Source organism: Marmota flaviventris, chromosome 2 (genome assembly GCF_047511675.1).
Source record: "Marmota flaviventris isolate mMarFla1 chromosome 2, mMarFla1.hap1, whole genome shotgun sequence".
Classification (NCBI taxonomy): Eukaryota; Metazoa; Chordata; class Mammalia; order Rodentia; family Sciuridae; genus Marmota; species Marmota flaviventris.
Window position 1 is genome coordinate 81,044,752 of NC_092499.1, and position 25,778 is coordinate 81,070,529.

Genomic DNA, 25,778 nt, shown 5'->3' on the forward strand with positions numbered 1-25,778 from the left:
CTTGCATCCCAGGGATGAATCCTACTTGATCATGGTGCACAATTTTTTTGATGTGCCTTTGTATCCGATTCGCCAGAATTTTATTGAGGATTTTTGCATCTAGGTTCATCAGAGATATTGGTCTGTAGTTTTCTTTCTTTGAGGTGTCTTTGTCTGGTTTCGGAATCAGGGTGATGTTGGCCTCATAGAATGAATTTGGCAGAGCTCCTTCTTTTTCTATTTCCTGAAATAACTTGAAAAGTATTGGTATTAATTCTTCCTTAAAGGTTTTGTAAAACTCCTCTGTAAGTATATATAGTTTTATACATAAATATACTTTTAAGTTTAGAGGTAGTGATTGGTTAGGACTAATTGAAGGGGTATGTATAGGGTCAGGCTTAACATATGCATATATATATTAATACGTATTAATATATATATATAAATATTTATGAAAGTTTATGTAAATATATACGGATAGGTTTAATATTAACTGTATGTTTATAGTAGGATTTAGAGATATGTTTGAGTATATAAATAAATATATATGAAAATATATATGATATAAATATGAATATAAAAATTCATATGCCCAATATATACATGAATATTTATATATGTATAATTTTATATATAAATTGCTTTGTTCTTAGAAGTGTTGTCAAGGTTTGGAGTACATTCTGTGTTATGATAATGATTAGTAATAAGCCATGAACATATATATCAATAGGTATGAAAAAATATATATATAAAAACTTTATAAATATATATGGTTTAATATTTGGATAGGTTTAGTGTTAAATGCATATTTACAGTTTGGTCTTATATATAAATTATTATATTTGAATATGTATGTATATTTATATGTGAATTTAAAAACACCATTTCAAAATATGAGTATTCGTATAAATATGTGTGGTTTCATATATAAATAGTTTTATGTTTAGAGAAAATTTTATGTTTATGACTAAGTTTAAGGTTAATTTTAGGTTTAATATTAGTTTATGAATATATATGAATATATACATGAATATATGTATGAAAACTTAAGTATATATGGCTTCAAATATGGGTAGGTTTAGGATTAGGATTATAGTTACAATTTAGTTTAAAGAAAGGGTATGAATATGTAAATTTATATATATTCACATGTATAGGCTATGAAAATGTGTATGTGAATATATAAATATATATGTCTAGGTACATATGAATGCTCATGTAAATATATGTTGTTTTATGTATGAATAGGCTTATGTTTAGTAGTAGTGTTAGTGTTAGCACTAAGTATAGGAATATGGGAAGTGTTAGGATTAGGTTGTCAACATAAATATCAATATATGAGAATAATATGTGACTATATATGAAAGTACTATCTATGAATATATAGAAATATATAGGAATATAATTTGGATATATAAATATATATGTGAAATATATGTGAATATTTATATAAATATATATGGTTTTATATATAAATTGTTCTATGATAATTGTATTTTTAGTTCTAGACTAAGTATTAGGTTTGTGTAGTGTTAACTCATATATATATAACATATATGGATACATAAATGAATGTATATGTGAAAATCTGTATAAATATATGTTTTTATATTTGGATTGTTTTAGGATTAGGTTCATAGTTACCATTTGGTATATAGGTTATGAATATATAAATGAAAATTATTATATGTATGAGTTTATATGTGAATATATAAATATCCCTGTCAATACATATAAAATTCATATAAGTATATGATTTTATATATAATTACTCTGAATTCAGGAGTAAGTTTAGAGTTAGGTTTAGAGTTAGGTTTAGGTTTGGTTATGAACATATATATCAATATACATGAACACATATATGTGAACATACATATAAAAACCTATATAAATATATATGCCTTCATATATGAATAGGTTTAAGGTGAGGTATATGATTACAGTTTGATTTAAAGTACAGTATGGATATATAAATGTATGTATATATATGAACATATATTAATACATATGTCAATATATATGAAAATATAAATATATGTCTCCAAATATATATGAATATTTATATAAATTTATATATGAAAAAAAATATATATGTATTGTTAGAGGTAGTGTTACATTTAGGACAAAGTTTAAGCCTAGGTTTAGGTTTAGGCTATGAATATCTATCTCTCTCTCTCTCTCTCTCTCTATATATATATATATATATATATCAATGTATATGATTAAATATATGAATATGTGTGTAAAATATAAATTAAAACCTATATAAATATATATGGTTTCATATATTGGTAGTTTTGGGATTAGGTGTATGGTTAAGGCTTTTTCAAGATAGGATATGAATATATAAATGAATATAAAATATATATGAATTTATATGTGAACATACATTTATATAATGGCATATATAAAGTATGTATAAATTCACATATAAAAATATATATCACTATTGGCAGTGTTAATGATATGTTTGGTTTATCATTGGTGTTCAGGTTAAAGTATAAATATAGTTATGAATATTCCTTTCCCTTCTGTTTCTTCAATCTTCTGATGTATACTGTATATCTCTCACTTTCTAATCTTTTCACATTTCCCTATATGGAGTATAGCCTGTATCATGGGGTGGCTAGCAGCCCATCAGGGTAGTTTCCTGCTCAGAAAGATATAAGCCACTTGAGAAAAAGAAAGTCTAAAATAATTAGTAAAGTAAAAGAGTCAGAACCAGAAATTAGATCAAAGGGGAAGTGGAGCTCCTGATAGATCCTTCAGCCCATATAAGAACTGGAACTGAACAACTAAAATGTGTCTTCAGTTCTTTATTTAAAGGAGAGTACATCATAGGCAGGGATAAGGTTTCCACAGGAGGAGTCTTGCTTCTTGGTGTGATAGGGGTCTTGTAGCAAACAGGTTGATTGTCATCTTGGCAAGCCACACCCATCTCTGAGAGACTGTGTAGTTCCAGTGGGTCACACCATCTCCAGTGCAGTGCTGAACCTGACAGAGCTGAGTAGGAAGTCACATGTAGTGGGCAGTCTCAAACCAGAAGAATTGCTGCTGGAAGTTCCCAGATATCAGACATTTCTACCCAATGGCTTTTATGTTCATTTGGTTAATGCACATTTCACAGATGGCTTCCAGCAAGTCTGTGCTGCTCAAAGGACAGGAAGATCTGCTGATGAGCTCAGGATTTATACCAGAGCTCCACACAACTTCATTGGAGCCATTTAAACAATAGCTTCCTTCATTTCTGCTGTGAATACTTCATTATCAGGACCAGTGTAGTTCATTTCATAAATGGGCTACTTCATACCTCTCTTAGGAGCTTTTGTAGTTCTTTTATGAATTTCTTTCTTGGAGCATCATAGGTAACACCCACATATCCCACCAAGCATTTATACACGAAGCACCAACCAGGCCAATAAAGAGATGGCATGGTTGTCATTAACAAATGATGTAAATGTTGCTGTAGGATAGCGGGGTGATGACAGAGGTAATTTTATTCACTTCACTCCCTGATAGGAGTATACTTTCAAATCCAGTGACCTTAAAGTCACAAAAATGATTATATTATGTTTTCCCTTGTTTTCTGCCTAAATTTGTTTCTGAGTTCTACCAGTTCAGCAGCAGTATAATCTCTCCTGCAGATATGCATTTGCTAGTCATGAGGGGCAGCTCCCTAACAGACACTCCCACCAGCTGTGACTGTCTTTATGTTTTGAGTTATGATTAATGTGGTCCTTGGCACTGTCAATTAGCTCATCCGAGTCCCCATCTTCTTCTGGTTTTGAGTTTCACAAAGATCCCATTTATGGGGGTCCCAGTCAGTATGAGAAACCACTTTACTCTAGCTCTTGGTAAGTTTACCTTTCAGTTTTGTAAATCGGAAGACTACAATTTCATTTTTTTTTTTGTCTGCAATCTTCACACAAGGAAGTAATTGCCCAGTATTCACTGTTGAAGTTAGATATAATTTCTCCTACAATTGCTTAACATGGGTTTGGGCCTGCAAATCTGCCTCAGTTGTTGCCCAGAGAACTATGAGGAAGGACTAAGCATAGTTCTTTCTTTTTCTTTAGACCATATTATTTGCCCATGACCAACAGTTTTTTTCCTGAATCATTGAGGTATTTGGGGGAGCATGACATTTCATGAGGTTGAGCACTAGGCATCCATAATGGGGCTGAATCTCATGAGCACAAGAGAAATTTTGAGGTTGATGCAACTCTTCCATATCATGCTGATGATGGTTTCATGACTATATCCATTTATCACAACTTGGAACTGTACACTCAGGAGAGTATTTTGTATATATAAACTGCACTTTAAAAATGAAGGAATAATGTGTGGCCCTGTGACTAAGAATTGGTTGTAGATTCCCCTTAAGTGTCAGTATTTTCTTCCCTGTTGTGAGTAATGAATCTATTTGTAAATAGAATTAGGAAAAGGAAGATACAAATATTAGTGTTTTTCATGATGCAAGTATATTAGACTTGCAACTGTAAAAGTCTTTTTATGATTTTCCCTTAATTTTAACCCTGAGATTCATCCAGGGAAAATTTGAAGAACCAGCACTTACCCGGGCAGAGACAAAAATGTGCATATTGGGCTAAAGCTTTTCCTCCAAAAGGCAGGTTCTGGCCCCTGATTGAGGTTTAGGAATTGTGTGCCTCTAGAATACTCAGAAAGAGCTAGAACATAAAATGACGAGGACCTCATATTCAGTATTTTGCCCAAATTTCAGTAATCTGTAAAGCATACCAGGCATTTGTTAGAACAAAAAAGTAATGGAAGGAGGGCAGAGTTTGTACCTACCTATACCATCAAAATTAGACTTTCTGTATCATATATCCATGGTAGGCAGCAGGTTAGAAGAGGGATAAAATAATTCCTTTCAATAATGATAGTTTACAAAATCATACAAGAAAATTAGCAGTAAAGATTTATTTATTTATTTTTGATGTTAGGATCTGAGCCCAGAACCTTGTACGTGGTGTGCTGTACAACTGAGCTACCTTCAAACCTCAGAAATTATCTTAAAAATAATGATGTTCAGTAAACCATCTAACTCTTTGGGGAGAATAACATAGTAGTTAGGGGCATTTTAGTGAGCTGGCAGTAGAGTACATAGCATAATTTACACAATAGCTATATCACATATGTTTGACAACTTGGTTAACAATTTTTAAGGCATATCAGCTAATCAGTAATATACTTGCAAAACAAACAAACAAACAAAAAAACCCTCTAGGTTTCTCTAAATGTTCGAAGCAATTTCATGATATATACTCAGAAACGTCTATAGCCAGTTACAATTCAATCTGCATGATGTGTTTTACCCATAAAATTGTTTGTTTAGTATGAAACAACCAGGGTTGGTGTGAGGTGCCCATTATGTAGAAAATTATTAGTTGAAATGTGAGTATCTTAGTATTCTATGTTTTATTTTCTCTCTCTGGAATAGGTATAATTCTTCTGTATGACAATTCCAACAAAGAACATACAAGTCTCTTTGAATATATGCTAAAGTTGAAAGTAAGCAAGTATCTCCTTCCATAGCCAGTTTACCATAAATTTCTTTTGCCTTTCATTCAGTTACAGGCCTAGTTGCCTAGACTACAGAGGAATATTATGATGAAAATGAGAAGGAGGCAAAAAAACTTGGAACAGAAGTAGTACAATGTACAATTTGGGCAGGGATGGCCTATGTGTACTTTCTTTCTTTCCTGAAACCTTTTTTAAATTTTAGCAGATAGTTTTGAATACCTAAGTCTTCTATTTATACTCAGACTACCTTTGTCCCTCTCTACCTCAATCTTGTCATCAAACCAGTTGGTCAACTCAATGACATTATGCATAGTTCCTCAAACAAGTCATGTTCAGTGTTTCCATGCATTCTTACATGGTATTTCCTTCATCTGGAATGCCAGTCTTCTCAATCTAGCTGATGCTTGCTGTAAATGCCTCCTTCTGGAAACCTGCCCCACCTCTACCCTGATTTAGAGGCCAGTCTTTTGCACACCCATAACACCTTGTGCATTGGATAACAGCACTGCTTGGGGCACAGCATAATTGCAAATTTGGTTCATTCTTTCTATCCATTGGGTGTAAGTAGACTGGAAACCTTAGGTGTATCTTCTGTTATATAGTGAGTTCAGGTAATATGGTTGAATAATGGTTGAATGCACTTTGCCTGCACAAGTGAGTAGGTAAAATTTAATAAACATTAGCCAGAGATTACTCAGAAAAGGGAGTTTGTTATCACTGAGCAGTAGTTAACCAGGCACTTGGAAAAACAACTATGGTTATCTATCCCCTTTGTGCATTCTCTAGATACAGATTACCAATAACAAGGAAACAAATAACAGTAATAAAATGGTTTTTAAGAGTTAAAAAATGCTGAAACTGTGCTGGTGTTACAGTTCAGTGGTAGAGCACTTGCCTAATATGTACAAGAATATGGGCTCTGTCCTTAGCTCCACACACACAAAAAGGTAAAATTATAATAAAAGAAGTACATAAATAAGAGTCTACAGATGAAGAAACTAAATTAAAGGGGATTGCTTTTTTATTTCAAATTTACATGAATAAAAGTTGTAAATGTGGGACATAAAGGTACACCTGCCAGGCTGAAGATGTCATTGTTTTTAACCATTAAAGGTCACAAAGATGGATCTGATTTTTAAGCATTACCTTTACTGTTTCTTTATACAGAACTTGGAATGCATTGAAAATAATTTATAAATAAATTAATAGTGCCCAAACAAAACAAAGTCTCTTCAGAAGAGACTTTGTTATTTAAAAAGTGTGTTTTAAATTTCTGTATTTAGTCCTTATTTTCTTAATCGCTGCTTTTACCTCTTGATTTCTTAATGTATAAATAATAGGATTTAAGAGAGGTGTGAAAATTGTGTAAAACACAGAAAGTATTTTATCTATAGAGTATCGATGGAAGGGCCATACGTAGATAAAGACGCATGGAGCAAAGAAGAGAGTCACAACTGTGATGTGAGCTGAGAGAGTGGAGAAGGCCTTAGAGGATCCACTGGTAGCACGGTGCCTAACTGAGTATATTATGACTGTGTAGGAGACAAGTAAGAGAAGGAAACAGACCAGGGACAGGAGACCACTGTCAGCGATGACCAGGAGTTGTAGCAAGTAGGTGTCCTGGCAGGCAAGTTTGATCACAAGGGGAAGGTCACAGAAAAAGCTGTCTACAACATTGGGACCACAAAAAGGTAAAGTCAACATGAAAGCCATCTGACTAGATGAATGTACAAATCCAACTGCATAGGAGGATAACAGCAGCCCAATGAGCACCCGTGGGTTCATGATGGTCATATAATGGAGAGGTTTGCATATGGCAACATACCTGTCTATTGCCATGGCTACAAGCAACATCATCTCACTCCCACCCAGGAGGTGCATGAAGAACATCTGAGAATAGCATCCCCACCAGGAGATGGTTTTCTGTTCTCTGAGGAAATCCACAATCATCTTAGGTGTAGCAAAAGAAGCCAGGATCATATCAACACAGGAGAGATTGATAAGCAAAAAGTACATTGGTGTGTGAAGGCATGAGTCAAAGGTGACAGTGACCAAGATGAGACTGTTTCCTAATATAATCCCCACATAGACCACAGAGAATCCCAAGAAGAATAAAATCTGAAGATTCTGGGAATGGGAAAGTCCCAGCAAAATGAATTCAGACACCACTGATTGGTTTGCTTTTTCCATATTGTCAATGTTATACCATAATGATCAAAATGAAAGACAACAAGAGGCAGGCAAATTGTGTTTGCTGGAAGAAGAGGTTATTATTGGTGTTCAACTTTGCTGTTCAGTCAGAAAGTTGGCACCTAAAATTACCCTTTAGTTTTGTCGAATTTGGTTGGTCATTGTTTTCCTTAATGGCCCAGGGAAGTACACTAAATAGTCAATAGAATTCTGAAAGGCAAAAATAAAAAAAATAGTATGTGAAACTGCAAATATATAAAATGAGAACCAGAATTAGAAGACATCCATATAGCACCAAACTGAGCTACCTACTGGGCAGCATAGGGCAGAGACTCCTCTTGGGAGTTAAGTTTCCTTTTCTGTTAAACTAAAGAATTGGACCACACGATATTTAATGTCTCATTGTGGTGTAAAGATCTCCATGAATATGACAATTTTCATGATGAATTTTATATTCACCAAATTATTTTTTAAACTTGGAAACTATATACAAACACACACACACACACACACACACACACACACGTAAAGAAATATGAATTGAGCCTGGGAAATGTATTTCTTCTCTTTCCTCCTTCATTTCTCATCAGAAATTTTTAAATTAGTAGTGATCACCATAAGCTTTTCTTTTTTCTTTTATGGGGAGGATACTGGGGATTGACCTCAGGGATACTCAACTACTGAATCACATCCCCACATCTGTGTTGTATTCTATTTAGAGACAGGATCTTAATGAGTTGCTTAGTGCATCAATTTTTCTGAGGCTGGCTTTGAACTTGAAATCCTCCTACCTCAGCCTTCCAAGCTACTGGGATTATAGGCGTGAGCCACTATACCTGACTTCACCACAAGCTTTTTAATAGTCAAGAGATGTGTGTGTATAACATTTTAGCACATATAACATATTACATATTTTTATGTAAATAACATATATATGTTATTTATATATACATATAATAAATAAATATATATACATATATATGTATATATATGTATTTCACATTATCCACATCAGATACCTTTTCTGGATTTTAGACAAGGAGGACAGAGTACAGCAGGGAGGACAGAGTACAGCAGGAAGGATATGGCCAGATATAACTGAACTTATTTCTTTTGCAGTTTGTTTCATTCATTCACTTTTCTGTTTATTATTATATAGAGGATAATTGATTAACTTTTATATGGCTATTTGTTGAGGCTTCAAAATGACCAAGCGAGCTTGAGGTAACTGATTTAGGTAGGTAAAAGAAATACAGTTATTTTAGCATAATCATCTAAGTTTATGACATAGTTTCTCATCAGCACATGCTTATTGTAAAATCAGTTTTACTGGTTCAATTTTTTTAAGAAATTACTCAGCGTTCATAATTGTTAAATTTTAGGTTTTTTACCCATTCCCTTTATCATAGGAAGGATAGCCACCTTCTTGTCCCACTATTACTTACTAGGGAGAAGAGCCATGCTTTGATGTGAACGTGTCTTAGGTGCTGCCTGGGAATGACTTTACAACTCTTATTCTTCTATCCCCACCATTTTTTTTTGCAGTTTGCTCTCCCAATAATCAGAAACAGAAAGAAATGGGATCATAATGCTTTATATTCTGTTTCTTTTGAATAATCCCATGGGAAGATTTATCTAATTAGACATATATTTTACACTATGAAAACATATAACTTGGCCAATTTCCCACTTAAAAAACTTGGATTTATATGTAGTACCAAATCACATCAAATATGCAGTTAAAGTTATTTATTTGTATGTCCCGAAAAGTTATAGCTCCTTTCAGTTCCAAGTCTGTTATTTTAAGGATTAATATTATTGTTCTTTTTTGCAAACTAAAAATTTTTGAAATTTTTAAAATTTTTGAATGTGTATGTTAATACTTATACTGATTTTGTTAATGGGATAGTTTTCATATTGTATATATGTTATTTCTCTTGAGTTCTCACTTAACATATTAAAATACACAGAAATTCATAACTTTTAAAATTTCTTCATAGAATTTTATTTTTTAAGTTGTATGAGATAATCCCTTAAATAGTATATTTTTAGATGTAACATAACTTATACAAATTCTGTTTAAAAGTAATTTTAAAATGAATTAAAACTTTTTATCTTTCCTTTTATTGTAAGAAACAAAGACCAGTCTGACAAAATTAGGTAATGATATAAATTCTGAAATCACTATAATGCATGAGCTTATATGTAAAAAAATATAGACACTTTTCAAAAGAATGATTTGACTTACATTTTTTCAACATTGAGATTATGTGAAAGCAATATATTTTCAGTAAAAATTATAATTCCAGTTTTGAATTTTGATCTTTTCCTGGGCTAGCAAAATGTGTTATGATATCTCTTATAATGCTGGGCAGCTGCAGCAGTGACTCCCAGCTCCCAGGTGCCTATGCAATCACAAGGGTGATCAACAAGTGCTTTACAGTGTACTATGCTGATAAGCTAGGATGCTAGTAGATTGTGTATTAAATCCATTTGTGACATAATATTTTCAATTTAATGAAAATTTTCATGATGTAACCCCCTTCTAATTATTGTAACCTGAAAAGTACTTCTATATTAACATTGGGCATTAAAATGTGAAATTTAATCACAAGAAATAATTGTCATCAAAATGCAAGCAATGAAAAAATTGTAATTAAACACTTAGTTGCTGAATTTACACAGATGCCTAAGTACTTGAGAACATACAAATATTTTATCCTTTTAAAATGTAATGTTTAAGCCGAGCATGCTTGTACATGTCTATAATCCCCGTTGCTCAGGAGGCTGAGGCAGGAAGATCACAGGTTCAAAGCCAGACTTAGCAACCTATTGAGGATCTAGGCAACTTAGCAAGACCCTGTCTCAAAATAAAAATCAAAATGCCTGGTAAGGTGGCTCAGTGGCTAAGTGGTTCAGTCCCTGGTATATATACTTGTCATATTAATACATTAAAATATGAAATAAAATTGTAGCTTAGGTCTGATTTAGAAAAAAATATAATAAATTAAAATAAATATCAAAATATATTATAACATAATATATAGATATATAATAAATATAAAAAATAAATAATATAACATGTTAAAAAAATAGGGTGATAGATACTTGAGTATTTACAAGAGTAAATCACATATCTCTTTGGGAACAAAAGTGAAGATTCTATTTAGCCCTTCACTTCTACTGGAATAATCTCTGGTATAGATTGGAAATGTTATAACATTTTGATTGGTTTATGTTGGCATGATAAAGTTTTATATGGAGACTGTTTATCTGGTAGAAAATAAAGTTATTTAAAGCATATCAAATTGTATTTAAGATAATTATTTAATTTATTCCACATTGGGACACTTAAAATGAGAGCATGTTATATGTATGTGATACATGAAGTAGCAATGCCTCCTGAACTCTAGAATTCTATCACATTTCTCAGGTTCTAAATGGGTTTTCATGTTGGATGTCAACTGTGGACAATGTGAGTAGAAGCCTTTTTCAGGAAAAGAAATATATTGCTTTAATGTTCTTTAAAACTTTTCCCAATCACTTACCAGTTCTTCAGAGTGTTTCAGAATATTGCTGGACCCAGGACACATTGAAACCTAATGAGTTTCTATTTTCAAAAATAATGATATTACCTCTATAAAATAATGCCATATATGATTATTTTCTCTTGAAAAGGATTGCAAATACTGAGAGGGTGATAATAAAGACATGCTGTACTTTGAGACCTAACAATACCCAACTGATATCAAATAGCAATGGGAATTATTAAAGATAAAATTTTGTTTTCCCTGAGTCACAACAAAGAAAATTAGTTCCTTTCTGGCATTGCATAATTACAGAAATGGACATGTTTGACTTATTAGGGACAAGAGATAAGAGGAACAATAGAAAACCACTGTCTGGTCTCAAGTGTTCTAATAAGAAAATTTACCTGAAGTATATTATAATACATCAAACATGAAAACTAGCATTTACTGTACATTAGTATATTTTTTTTAAAGAGAGAGAGAGAGAGAGAGAGAGAGAGAGAGAGAGAGAATATTTTTTAATATTTATTTTTTAGTTTTCGGCAGACACAACATCTTTGTTTGTATGTGGTGCTGAGGATTGAACCCGGGCTGCACGCATGCCAGGCGAGCGCTCTACCGCTTGAGCCACATCCCCAGCCCACATTAGTATATTTTAAGCACAAATGTACACATCAAAACAAAAGGCATAAAGAGACAAAGGTGGGTAATTGTGCTTTACCTTTCTTCCTTATTCCCACCTGTAGTTCTAAGAAATTTTCCATGGAGTCTCCCCCTTAGTCTCTTTTATACCCAACTGAAGAACACTTTTACCCAATATTCATTAGATTTTCATGTATTTGTCCACTCCTATTTCAAATTCTCCTTTAGTTTTCAATAAGACATCTGCTCTGGAATGATGAGAAATGTGATATAACCATATAATCCAAGCGTCTTTGCTCAATTTTATATATTAGTAACAGTGAAGTTCTTCTCTTGATCAGAGGAAATCGCCCACATTAAACAAACTGATAGACTCTCCAATGTTATAAAAAACTCACTCTTTATGCTTGGTGGTTGCTTATGTTGGAGGTAAAGCAAGTCCTGGAGCTAATAGGTGGCAACTGTCTTTAATGTTCATTGTTACACTCCTGGGGCTTCTGCAATGAATCTTATATACTTCTTTTCCTGGCTTCAGGTAACGGCCTGTCTTGAGAGAGGTATACCTATCATCATCATTACATGACATATCTTCTTTGGGACATTGAGATCAGTCCAGGAGAGTGGATTTGGGGTTGTGAAAGATCTATGTCATCACTTAGCTCCTCCTTTCTTTTCTTAAATGACCCTAAAGCCTTTTTTTGTTGTATAATCATGAGTACTCGGTCTAGGTATCTCTAAAGCAAATACAATGTCAGCATTCCAATTTCTGTCACTAACATCAGGTTTTTGGGCCAGTTTGTATATCACCTCTCTTAATTCCATAAGTACGTGCTGCAGATAAGAATGATTTAATTTTCCAGCTATTTAGGATCAATTCTTTCACTGGCTTAAGATAATATACTATATCTAAAGTTATTATTGAGAGTATGAATTTCATTACTCCTGAAAAATGCTATATATGGCACTTGAAAGCATTCATCTATTTTGTAGATTTATTTTCTCTTAATGTCTTCCACCAGATTTTTACTATATTTAGAACTTTAGGATGTATTATGAATGATTTCTCACTCTGAAAAAATCCAAAATAAGGAGACTGTTTTGACTAGGCCAGGAAATGGTTTAGATCTAGCCTGTCCAAATCATCAGCTATCATATGTGTTTTGGCTTACATATTGGCTAAGGCTGCCTCTAAAATAGAAATAAGAGTGGTAACAGTGGAGATATGTACTTATTTGAGCCCTTAAAGCATGGTTAGTATGATTAAAGTAGAAAGTTTTCATTTTTTATTTATTTAAAAAATTTTTGGGGTGCTAGGCATTGAATCCAGGGGCACTTAACCACTAACCTGCATTCCTAGCAACCCCTCCTCACCTATTTTTTTTTCCAATATTGAGACAGGGTCTTGCTGAGTTGCTAAGGGCCTCCTTAAGTTGCTGAGGCTGGCCTCGAACTTGCTGTCTTCCTGCCTCAGCCTCCCGAGTCACTGTGAGTGCAGGTGTGCTCCATTATGCCTGACAACCTTTCACTTTCTTAATGTTTTCTTTCAGTAAATAATCTAAAACATTTTGATGACATCTAGTTTTTCTTATTTTTAAAAATTTTTTTCTTTTTTAATTTATTTCTTACATACATGACAAGAGTGGAGTGCATTACATTCATAATTATCCAGTCACAGCACAATTTTTTGTAACAGACATCTAGTTTTTCTTATTTTTACAGTGAAGTTTTTGTCATGGTTAAGAAGTCAAGATATGTATATTATTTATTGTGTTCATTACATTATAATATGCTATTGCTTTATTTCCCCCAATTATGTGTGTGTTCCTTTTTGCCTCAATGTTGTTCCTAAGATGTCCAATAAACATCTAACAGCTTCAACACTATTCGTTTAAAATATCTTTTTTCTTCCACTGAATTACAGTAACATTTTGTTATAAGTCAAATAGTTGAATTATGTGAATCAATTTATAAATTATAACTATTTTAATGTTCTTATTTGCCTATTCTTTACCAAAACCACTATGTCTTAAGTAATATGGATTCTTTAAAAAGTACTGAAATCTGGTAGTATAAATCTTCCTGTTTCCTGTTTACCTTCTCCATCCCTTCCTTCTCCTCCTTGAGGATTTGCTATTTAAAATCATTAGCATTTATATATATGTATTTATATATATTATATATATATATATATATATATATATATATATATATATATATATATATATATATATATATTTATTTATTTATATAATTCCTTTCTTCATTTTCACAAAAACTAGCCTTCTAGAAGTTTTAGGAGAATTGTACTACATATATAGAGGTTGAATGAGAGAGGAGATTCAGGGTCTAAAATTATGTTGAGAATTCTAATCCATAATGGATTTCTTTTAAGTTTTCTTTACTTTTACTTAGCAATGTTTTGTGATTGTTGGTTTAGATCTCTTGCATATTTTTTGTTTATTGTTACAACTGGTTTTAATATATTGATCTTGAATTCAAAATCTCCCTAGTTTGACTTACTAATTTTAACAAATGTTGGTATATTATTTTGAATTTACTATTATATAATATGTCATGTCTGCCAAAAGATTGTCCTGTTTCTTCTTTTCCAATATATGTACCATTTATGTTTTGTTTTGGCTTACATACTGGCTAAGGCTGCCTTTAAAATAGAAATAGGAGTGGTAACAGTGGAGAGTCTTTCCTGAGTCTTCACCTTTTCAAAACATTGTGGAAGCATCCAGCTGTTTTATTTTTAAATTTAGAATGGGTAATTGAAGTTTTTCAAGTTTTATGGGAGCATTGGTTTGAGGATTATACGTATTTATCATTTATTCTGTTAATATGATGAATAACAGTGGTTGATTTTTAAATGTTCTGTCAACTCAGTCATTCTAAATTTGTATATCTCTTTGGTAATTTTTTCATTATCACATTTTGTTTCATGTTTATGTATTTTCGTGTCTTGTTAGCTTTTCATTTCCTTGTTAAACTTAATATCAGGTTTATTCTGGACTAATACAACTCTTTGTGAAGTGTGCCTTTTTCTCTGAGAGAATCTACATGGTGTCATTCTCAATTGAGTGTAAATAAGTTTTTCAGTGAAGACAACTGGTTCTTGAGTGTGTGTTTTAAAGATAATATTTTAAATTATGATTTTAATTTCTTTAATAATATGCGATATGCACTTATCATTTCTCACTTTGTTGGTAGCATAAATTGAGTTTTTAAAGAAACATCCTTATTCCTTTTTTTAAAAATATTTTTAAATTATAGACAGACACAATACCTTTATTTTGTTTATTCATTTTTATGTCGTGCTGAGGATCGAACCCAGTGCTTCACATGTTTGAGGCACACGCTCTACCACTGAGCCACAACCCCAGCCCCAAGAAACATTCTTATTTCAAAGTTGTCTAGCATTCAATAGATTGAGGCAAGAGTTAAATATTTACTTCAGCAAGGAGAATATTTTAAAACCCTACAAGAAAGGATTTTGAAGTTTCACCATAAAAAATGATTAATGTTTGCAGAGAGATGTTAATCCTGACTTAATTGTTGCAAAATACATACATATGTCAAAATTAATATGTACATTTTTATGTGTCTGTTAAGTAAATTTGGAACTAGGGGTGTAGGTCAATGGTAGAGTGTGCATTACATGCAAGGCCCTGAGTTCAATCCCTGGCCCCAAATAAATATTCAATTAATAAATAAATCCAATTTAAGTATTTTATAAAGAATATTCAGATAGTAATCACTTGAAAAGGTCTTCCACATTGTTAAAAATCAATGAAATGCTTATATCCACAATCATTTCTGCATAACCCAGTAAAATATCTAAAATTAAAAATTCTTGAGAATAGCAAAGCCTGCCAAGAATGTAGAGCACCTGAAACTCTTGTGTAAAGCTGACAGGGGGTATAAAGTTGTGCACACACACTGGAAACCTTTTGTCTGTTTCATGCGTATCCTGTGGTTCAGTAATTACGTGCAAGGGACTGACTTAAGAGGAAAGAGTGATTATATCCTTAAGAAATGTGCACAACTGTTAAAAGCAGCTCTGGAAACAACACAAGTGTCCAACAAGAGGTGGATGGATTTTTTGAAAAATGTGGAATCTCACTCGGCGCAATATAACACCACATTTAAAAAGAACAAACTCCTGATATGATATGGATCAAACTCACAGATACTATTATAAAATAAAATAGCATTAAAAATTATACATACTATTTAATTTCACTTAAAGTCAAATTGTTCAAGAGCAGGCAAACCACTAATGACAGAACCATTTCAACTACAGAGTGAGTTATCTCGTATCGTACCTCTTACCAGGCTCTACTTTTCCAAATAATGAGAATAAGCAGAGCTTCTCTGTGGTGATCTGGGGGATCTTGGTTGGATTTAGGCTTCAATCACACATAAAAATGTCATCTAACTGTATACATGGACCTTGCACATTTTGAACAAAAACTACTTTGCATGGTTTTTTGTATATGTTAGGTCTCTTAAAAACTTACAAATGGTTAAGATGGAAATAAATGGCATGTAATCTTCTCTGTAACATTATTTAATATAGAATCTTCTGAGATTATAATGATTTATAATGTATCTACACTAGTGAAGCAGAATTCAAAACCTTGGGTAATATTGGAGATAACCTTAGTATCTGAAAGGAGAAGGAATTTTGGTTGGGGACTATGAAAGGGATTCAGATTTCAACTGGCTGTGTTAGAAGTAGACAATTTATTAGTGTCAATATAACTATATTGATACCACCGTCCACAGAAATCCTTTAAACATCTTCTCATAAAATATAAAACAGAAAATATTATAATTATCAAAACTCAATAGTTTATTTTCAAAAAGGGAAAACAAAAGAAAAAATTGAAAAGGAAAATCCTTTCCTTTATATAAATGGTGGGCTAATGGAAGTTGATATTTATTTTTTACCCTCTGTATTTTATGAAGGTCATTTTATATCATTTCAATATTTTTTAACAAAACTTACACTGGGAATTGTGCTGGTTTTTATTTCCCAATATAAAGAGAGAAGAATACACAAACTATAGGAATAGCCAGATGAAAACACATATTTGTATTCAGCTGTTGTAGGAGAAAAACAAAATAAAGAAATGGGAGATCATTTAGTTTCATCAACCCCTTTAGCAGTTGTTCTCTTTCCTTAAAAAGGTCTAAGATCTTAATTCACATGAGAATTAGTGCTAGTAGTTGTAAATGAAACAATACAGACCATAAAGCCTAAAATATTTGCCATCTGATCCTTAAAAAGTTTGGCAACACTTCTCTAATTTATCTACCTCAAAACTGACAGGTAAGAGCACAGTCCAAGCCTCTCAACCAGTTTTCAAAAAAAAAAAAAAAAAAACACCATGAAGCTGAATGAACAAACATTACCCTCAGTCCATCCCAAAGCAATGACAAAGTTTGACTATACTATATTGGATAACATAAAATCGCAAGTACAACAACTTCCAAACTATCTTTATAATGTGAAAATATCCGTAATATGTACACAATTTGGTGTGACAGTTCTAATAAAACATGATTTCCCCCCCCCCAAAAAAAAAAGTCTAAGATCTGAGTATGTGAGTAATCAATGCGTGAAGTTATCAACTCAGAGACTATGACAGCAAAGTAATTTTATCATTGTTGACCAGAATTCTATGCAAATTTTGACATTTTTTGTGAAAGGTTGTACAGGCCTTTTGTCAACATAATAAACACAGAAAGTCAATTGTGAGAAACAAGAAATTGCTGTTTTAGTTTGCCACAGGAGAGACCAGTGATTTAACATAGCAAGTTTCTTTCACTTTACCTACGAACTCTCCTGGCAGAACATGGTACCAGTAGAGTTCTTAAATCCAAAAGGAACTAATTACATAGGAAAATTATGAAGGTAGTTATGTCAGTTATCAGAAGGATGTGACTCTTAGGAAATAGTTGTTCCAGTTAAGCTTATAATCCTGCTCTTTATTCAGAAGATAGGATTAAAGAAAGATACTTATGACCATCAAAGTTTTCTAAGAAATTTTCTATAACAAAGGGAAATATAGTACAATATATCTTGCCTCTACATCATGTTCCTAAATTCTTCTTACTTTAGACCTTTGAAAAGTCAACAGCATTGATTTTTTAAAAATAAACACTATTTTTAAGTAGTCACTCAGCTTTTATGTTCATGTTTATGCATGGAAACAAGTATATTGTTTGGATGTTAATGCCTTATCTTTTTTGTCTCTTCCTTAATGTAAAAACCTACATGCTAATTAGAGATTTTAAAGATTCTAACTCACCAACTTCAAGGTCTTTTAATTGCTGAGGGAATTCACTAGCACAATGAGAGTTTTTCCCAGGGTCGTTAATTGACATATTTCTCAGGTTGTCTTATACAGCTTCCAAATAAAAGGAATGTGACTTTTGTTAGAATATGAACATTAAAAAGGAAGATTGACCAAAGTGGGAACAAATGAAAAAAAACCCATAACAGTCTCTGTGACTTCCAGTTCAATTTCAGGAGCAAGAAAGAGGTATGGAGAAAAAAAAAAGTTGAAGATATTTTTATGCTTGATTAAATAAAATATTGTTTATTTTTTTCTAATTTCAAAAGTAAAGCACTTTCATTGCAGAATACTTGTCAGAGGTCAAGATATAGAGAAAAGCCTAATGGGACCTGTCATTCTACCATCCGAGGTTAAATCACTGAGTTACCTCGTGCTCATCTCACACAGTTTTTCAATTTTAAAATTAAACTTTTTCTAACTCTACGAATATAATTTGTTTATTTTATTAAACATTTTGTACCTTATGTTGGCTTATTTTTTTATATAGAGCTTTTAAAAGTTTCCTCATTCACTTTAGGAATTTTATAATAAGGACATATATACATGTCTGCATTTCCCCAGCTCTGCTTTTGTCTCTTGCATTTTTGTTAATGTTTTTGATATGATATAGGGAGGTTGCTCGACTTTACCAAATAAAATCTACTAATCTTTTTCTTCTATAATGTCTCCTTTTATCATGATTCTTTAAAAAGTTTCACTAATTCAATATTACAAAATAAAATAAACCACATTTACTTACTTGTATATTTATCTAGACATTTTATTGTTTGAAATATTACTTAAAACATTTGCATTTATTTTTCCTTAAATCTCGAATAGCTAAACAGTTCTTTCTCCAAAGAACTTCCCAATGATTTGAAAATCACCATTATCCTCAATAGTACATTTTAAATACTTGTGTTCTGAACTCTCTGGGTTTCTTACATCTACTTCTCATTCTCTCTTGTGAATGTAAAGGATCACAACAATTACTTTAGGTTTACGGTATGTTTTAACATCAAATCTATCTGCCTGTTTCTCTTCACTTAAATTTTGCTAGCAATTTTCCCAGCATACATTGAAGGGGTTAGTGGGAAAAGAGAATTAGAGACATGCTCCTGTGTACCTGGGAAAATGGCTTTGTCAGAATACATTTAAAAGATATTTCTGGTCCAGACCATCTGTAGTAAATTGCCTGATCAGTAACCATCTACCTTGGTTTCAGTGCTGCTGAAACTATAAATATGTTGGGTGGTAGAGGTAATGACCATCATAGACCTCCCATTATTTTATTGTTTAAAAAATGCCTTCTCAGAAAACAAGCGATTCTCTGATTTGAAGCCCTTACTAGCTAAATTCCAATTATACGGGGTAGGGAAAAGGATTTATTCAGAACTAGAACCTAATTTAAGCTTATCAAATTTCATAGAATTTTTTTTTCTTTTTAATTGGCAGAAAATAATTATACATATTTGTGAGGCACAGTGTGGAAGCTAATTCTATACAGTTTTAACTTAATTAGAATCTGAGTTAAACCATATGAACCAATATTAGTGTTGAAAGCTTAATGCATTTAGGGTTCCTTAGATATTTAAAACATTTATGTGCATAATTTTTCATCAAAATGCTACTATAATTTAATAATATATTTTATACATTTTTCTACATCAGCACACAGGGATTTTCATTTTTTAATCATTAGATTATTGATGGAATTCTGGGGTGCTTTCTAATATTTGTTTATTAAAGACAATGCTACAATGAGCATTTTGATCATTTTATTTGAAAACTTAGGCTGTAAATCCTAGAAGTAGAGATTCTTTATTGAACTGTTGCAAAACTTTTAAATAAGTGACATTTCACCCAGAAAAAGTACTGTATTTCACCCCAAAATTGTGCTAATGTACAAGAAATAATAAATGAAACTTCTTATACTCCCTTCTAACATCTTAATGTTAAACATATTTTTAACACAGTAGGTATTTTATTTTTTAACTTGAATTTTTACATTATAAATAAACTTGAGCACTTCCATGTTAAAGATATTTTTACTACTTTTGGCAACTGACAATGCCCAGACTTACTCGCTTTTCAATTATTTCTGAAACATTTTCTTAATTAATGCTAAATTTTCTTCACAAATAAAGTACAACTCTTTTCTTCATTTGTGAAAATATACTGTCTTTTCATATGTGCACTTCTTAATTTTTTCACTTTCATAGTGAAACCTGTGAATCTTTATCTTCATGGATCCTAATTTTATGTCTGGAATGTTTTACCAGCTCCAATATAGCATCTAGCTATATTTGCTTTTACTAACATCAGTGTTTTATTTTTACAGGTGTAAATATTTTATCCCTCTGAAATTTATTTTTACATGAGAAATGATTTGGGATCTGATCATCCTCCCCAATTGCTAATTATTCTGTTACCGTTTACTAAATATTTTCTTCACTGAACTCAAAATTGATCCATACTGTATATTGAATTTAAATATGAATTTGTAGCTAAGTCTGGATAATAATTCTTTTTTTTTATACGTTATCTCTTTATTTTACAAAACAGGAGGACCTTTCAAAAGGCTCTGGATTTGGCAAAAATAAGACAGACAAGTTCAGGCAATAGGAAGTAGAGCTAGGTATCCACATCAGAAGGAAGAAGTATGGTTTGGAGGTGCTTTTGTATAAGTTATAAAGGATGTGCCCAACATGGATAGGTATCCCACAGCCTTGGTTTCTTCCTCCTTCCATGATAACAAAATTTTAGTTGGGTTCTTGGCACTTTGGCCAGTGACAATGTTCTCCAGGTTCCTTTATACCTGGATGTGGCTATTTCATTAAGGGCTGGTTAATGAAACGTGAGTGAAAAAGATGTGTGCAACTTTAGGATCATATCCTTAAATGGAAGGATAAGTTTTCTTTCCCTCATTCCAATTCTGTGCCTAATTACAGAAGCAGTAAAAAGCTATTTTGTGCCATGCATGAGAGCCTCACTCTAGGACAGTGGGATGAGATGAAAAGAGCCTGGGTCCTGACCAATTGAAACTGCTTTACCCACTGTGGAATACTTATTTGCAGACTATTATATGAAGAGAAATATATTTCTGCTGTGGTTTAGCCATTGTTAATTTGGGTCTGTTTATAGCTGCTGCCAAACAAGGAAGGATAACTACTCACTAGTTTAGTAAAAATGGTTTTGTTAATAAAAGTTCTCTATAGTTTAAAGCTTGAAGTATTTGTACTATGAGCCAATATTTCTCCATGAAATCACAAATGTTTTATTTTGTTGCTTCATTCCTCCTGCTATGGGTCCTCAATATTTGAAATGTTGTCATTCTACAGTGCTGTGGAATAGGAGTATAAGATGACAAATATCCCTGTTACATGACAGTCACCAGTCAAAAGGTAGAATTTTCAATTTTCATAATTTCTATAATAAAAGTCAGTAAAACTAAAACTTTTACTTGTGAAATATTGTTATGTCAGAATACCATTTATTTTTTATAAACCACACACAAAATCATAAAATAAAGAGTAAATATTGCCTTTGCCAGTGTTTTTAAATATTGTGAGCCCAAATGATAAGAATGCATATATTTATTAAATCTAAAATTTTTATTATATTACTATAGCACTTCCTAAATTCTTAAAACATTTCAACATATTTCAAAACTTCTTTGTGTCTATTTACTTCTATTAAGAAAGTCTTCAGTCAGATAAAAATTATTCCACAATTTTATAAGGGTTTTTTTTAGCTCTTATTTTTGAAAAGGCATTATTCTTTTCCATTTAGCTATAAGGCATATCTTACTTGATATTCTGTTTCAAAAATTCTGGATAGCATTAATTCTGTTTAAATGGGCATCATTCCTCATGGATCTGCTTTATTTTTCTAGAGCAAGATGTAAGTAAGAATGTGTTCTCTGCAGATCCCTCTTTGTTCACCAGAGTTCTACATTTATTATATCTATATAAATGATCTATCTTGTTTAATATACATGTTTCAATAATTGCCTGCTTGTTAGAGAAAGTAAAGAGGGGAAATCAGAAACCAGCAGCAAACTCTATTATACTACCTCTGAGCACTTTATCTTCCAATCTATGAAATCCATAGACTCAAAAGTGAAGCCTGCATCCATGGAAAGAACAAAATATTTAGATTTGTGTTCCATCTTAAGGATAAAGAATTCATTGCACTTTGAGCAAACACATATTCATGTGCCTCGAAGATTCATTGTGTTAAATCATCTCTGCCTGTCTGATTTTCAGCAGCAACTAGTGAACCAACACCTAGATGTGAGTGTTCCACACTACATCTAATTAATTTTATTTTTCTTCTTCCTTCTTCTCAATAAGAAAACCATTTGTTCCTCTTTTCTTTCCCATTGCTATTGCACAGTGTAGTCATAGATTTCAAGATAGAATGGTTCTCTTCTTTGCCCATGGAGGACCAATACATCTGTTTCTTAATTACAAAACAGATGGCAGGGAACTTCCATACTCTCTCACCAACTAAAGACAATTAGTTTTCTCAAGATTAGAGTATACATGAATTACATATTGAAGGCTTTAATTTTATTCAAATATTTTTGCTATAGAAAATATTTCTCATGATTTTTGCTGAGAAACTGTATCTATTTCTTAAACATTTTTTAACTCATTGATATTTTTGGTTCTTTCTGCACATTGTGGATTTTCAAAAGTAGAGTTAAGAGAATATATACTTAATCTCTCAGTTTTGTTTTTCAGTATAAACAATGCTTTATTATAATTTACTTAAAAGAAAACTACTAGTAAGTATAATACAGAAAGTTCTTAACCTAATTAATAAGTTGAGGAATTCACCTGGATACCTATTCATTTCTTGCTCATATTCACAGTACTTAACATCATAGAACACCTATATTTTGCCTAAATGTTTCTGAATTGTAGCATACAAGATGGAAGTTCATTATGCCTAATAATTCAATTGAATTTTGCTCAAATGTCTTCCAGACTTTGGTTGTTAGAAACATTGTGTTCTATTGTCCACCTTGCTCTATAAAGTGAGTGCAAATTTAGTGCCTCTGAAATGTCTTGCATTTTTTATTTTAGACAAAGGAAAAATGTTCTCAGTACAATTATTGTTTGCAAGTGAAACACTTCAAGACCTCCTTTTATGTTGTTTTATTTTTTCTGATTTCTTATCCAGCTTTCCTGAATCAGTGTATTCATTCAATGTGCCTGACTGAATTAACTGCTGCTTTTTCAAACTAAGTTGAAACTCTGAAAGATCTACTGTGCAATCATAACTCTGTGATTTAATGTCATGTTCTGAAATGGTTAAGTACTCTTTCACATCTTCAGCTGCCTCTCCAGATATTACAGGTGGTGATTCTTTGAGTGGAAGCATGGACCTATCCTGTGGAAACCAAGGAATAAATCTTGGTGATGAATGAGTAGGAAAGTCTTGAATTGCTTTTTTTTGCAATTTTTGACAGTTGTGTGGGATCACTTTCATAACATTGATAAAGTAATATTACTTCTGGAATCATTCTGCAATAATCCATTTACTCTCAATGAAGAAAAAATTTCTTAGCTGAACTCTTCAGAGCTAAAATGTTAATTTACAAGAGAGACAAGACTGTCTCTCTCATCAAACCAAGGGGAACAGGACCTTTCAGCACCAGCAGTTGCTTCTTTTGGGGGGATTGATTTGCTTCCATTTTGACTGGTACTTTGGATCGCAGTCTAAGGTGGCTGAAGAGGTTCAACCTGGCTCGGAGGAAAAAAGAAAAAGGCGGGACTGGGAAGAACTGGCGTGAAAGACACTTCCAACAGCTTCTTTCTAGGGTGGTACCTTAAATTCTGTTTTTGCTACATACTTTAAGGCCCCAACAGGTTCTTTTCATCAGTCATCCGTTCTCTTTTACAGATCTGTACAAATTATGGTCCATCTACAATTACACATCGCGACTTCAAGAAACCACTCCTGGATACCAACACGCAGCCTCCCAGATGTCCACCTTACTCTCTCAACTTTATCTTACAGAATGTAATCTATTTTGTTTTTGTTTTAGGTAACACATACCAACAGCCAAAGAAATGGAACAACAAAATCACTCCATGGTGTCTGAGTTTATTTTGTTGGGACTCACAGAGTCTCGCGAATTACAGATTTTCTTTTACTTGTTTTTTTCCATTATCTATGTATCCATTGTGCTAGGTAACCTCATCGTTATCTTTGTAGTGAAATTGGATCCCCAACTGCACTCTCCTATGTACTTCCTACTGGCTAACCTCTCCTTCATTGATATGTCCCTGGCCTCCTTTGCTACTCCTAAGATGATCTATAACTTAAATAGTGGATATAATACCATATCCTATGAAGGCTGCATGACCCAGATGTTTTTCCTTCACCTTTTAGGTGGAAGTGAGATGATGGTGCTCGTAGCCATGGCAATTGATAGATACATTGCCATATGTAAACCCCTCCATTACAAAATTATTATGAGCAATCTTGTTTGTACTGGACTTATACTTCTTTCCTGGACCACTGGTTTTGTGCACACTATGAGCCAAATGGTTTTCACAGTGACTTTGCCCTTCTGTGGTCCAAATGTTGTGGATAGTTTTTTTTGTGATCTTCCTCGGGTCATCAGACTTGCCTGCACTGACACTTACATCCTGGAGCTGTTAGTCATTGCAGACAGTGGACTACTCTCTTTGTTCTGTTTCATCGTTCTATTCATCTCCTATAGCATCATCCTGATTACTGTCCAACATCACTCTTCCAGGGGGCCTTCCAAAGCTTTGTCCACTCTTTCAGCCCACATTACAGTGGTTGCGCTATTCTTTGGACCTTGCATCTTTATCTATGTATGGCCATTCAACAGTGTGTCCGTTGATAAGATTCTCTCTGTGTTTTATACAATTTTTACTCCCCTTTTAAATCCAATCATCTATACATTCAGAAATAAAGACATGAAGAATGCATTAAGAAAAATAAAGACCAAGCATATGAGTTCCAGATCAATATTTTAACTGGGATATTGTAATCATCAAAAGCAATGGTAGCAACAGCACATCCAAAGACATTAAGGTATGTGATTTTATACCAAATATAAATCACAATTTGAGGAATGATAACTTTTCCCTACATAAGCATATATGCAATAAAACATCCTGACTTGACTATCAAAATATAAACCATTTCAACATTTCATTTGTCATAGTTTTGTGTTCTTCTATAAGATAAATTATATCTTATATAGTATTTTTAAAGGTCTAACCATATACAAGGCACTTTATATTTTTTCTTACTTTCACCAAAATGAAAAGAGAGAACATGATTTGCATGTTGGCAATAAGAAACAAACTTAGCATTAGAAAATTTAGTGAACTTGTCATAGTAAATTTATATACTATATTCATAATCACAACCTACACCTAACTACAATATGTATGCCTCCTAATTAAAAATATTTTCCTATCTATATTTAATAACAGTAATAAGTATCTATTTTCTGTATAGTCCTTTTAGATCATAGTTCCCCCAAAATATATAG

The 25,778-nt window shown here is 32.4% G+C and overlaps 2 protein-coding genes and 1 pseudogene across 2 annotated transcripts; 1 reads left to right on the top strand and 2 right to left on the bottom strand.

The window, feature by feature from the left end:
- Positions 1-6,774: 6,774 nt before the first annotated feature.
- Positions 6,775-7,716, bottom strand: Or4k13 (olfactory receptor family 4 subfamily K member 13). Its single transcript, XM_027929414.2, has one exon. The coding sequence runs from the start codon at positions 7,711-7,713 to the stop codon at positions 6,775-6,777; it is 939 nt and encodes a 312-aa protein (XP_027785215.1). The 5' UTR covers positions 7,714-7,716.
- Positions 7,717-7,912: 196 nt separating this feature from the next.
- On the bottom strand, positions 7,913-23,780 carry LOC114087911 (shieldin complex subunit 3 pseudogene; annotated as a pseudogene).
- A 535-nt stretch (positions 23,781-24,315) lies between these two features.
- LOC114088173 (olfactory receptor 4K13-like) lies at positions 24,316-25,254 on the top strand. Its single transcript, XM_027929755.2, has one exon. It carries the CDS (start codon positions 24,316-24,318, stop codon positions 25,252-25,254), a length of 939 nt encoding a protein of 312 aa, XP_027785556.2.
- Positions 25,255-25,778: the final 524 nt, after the last annotated feature.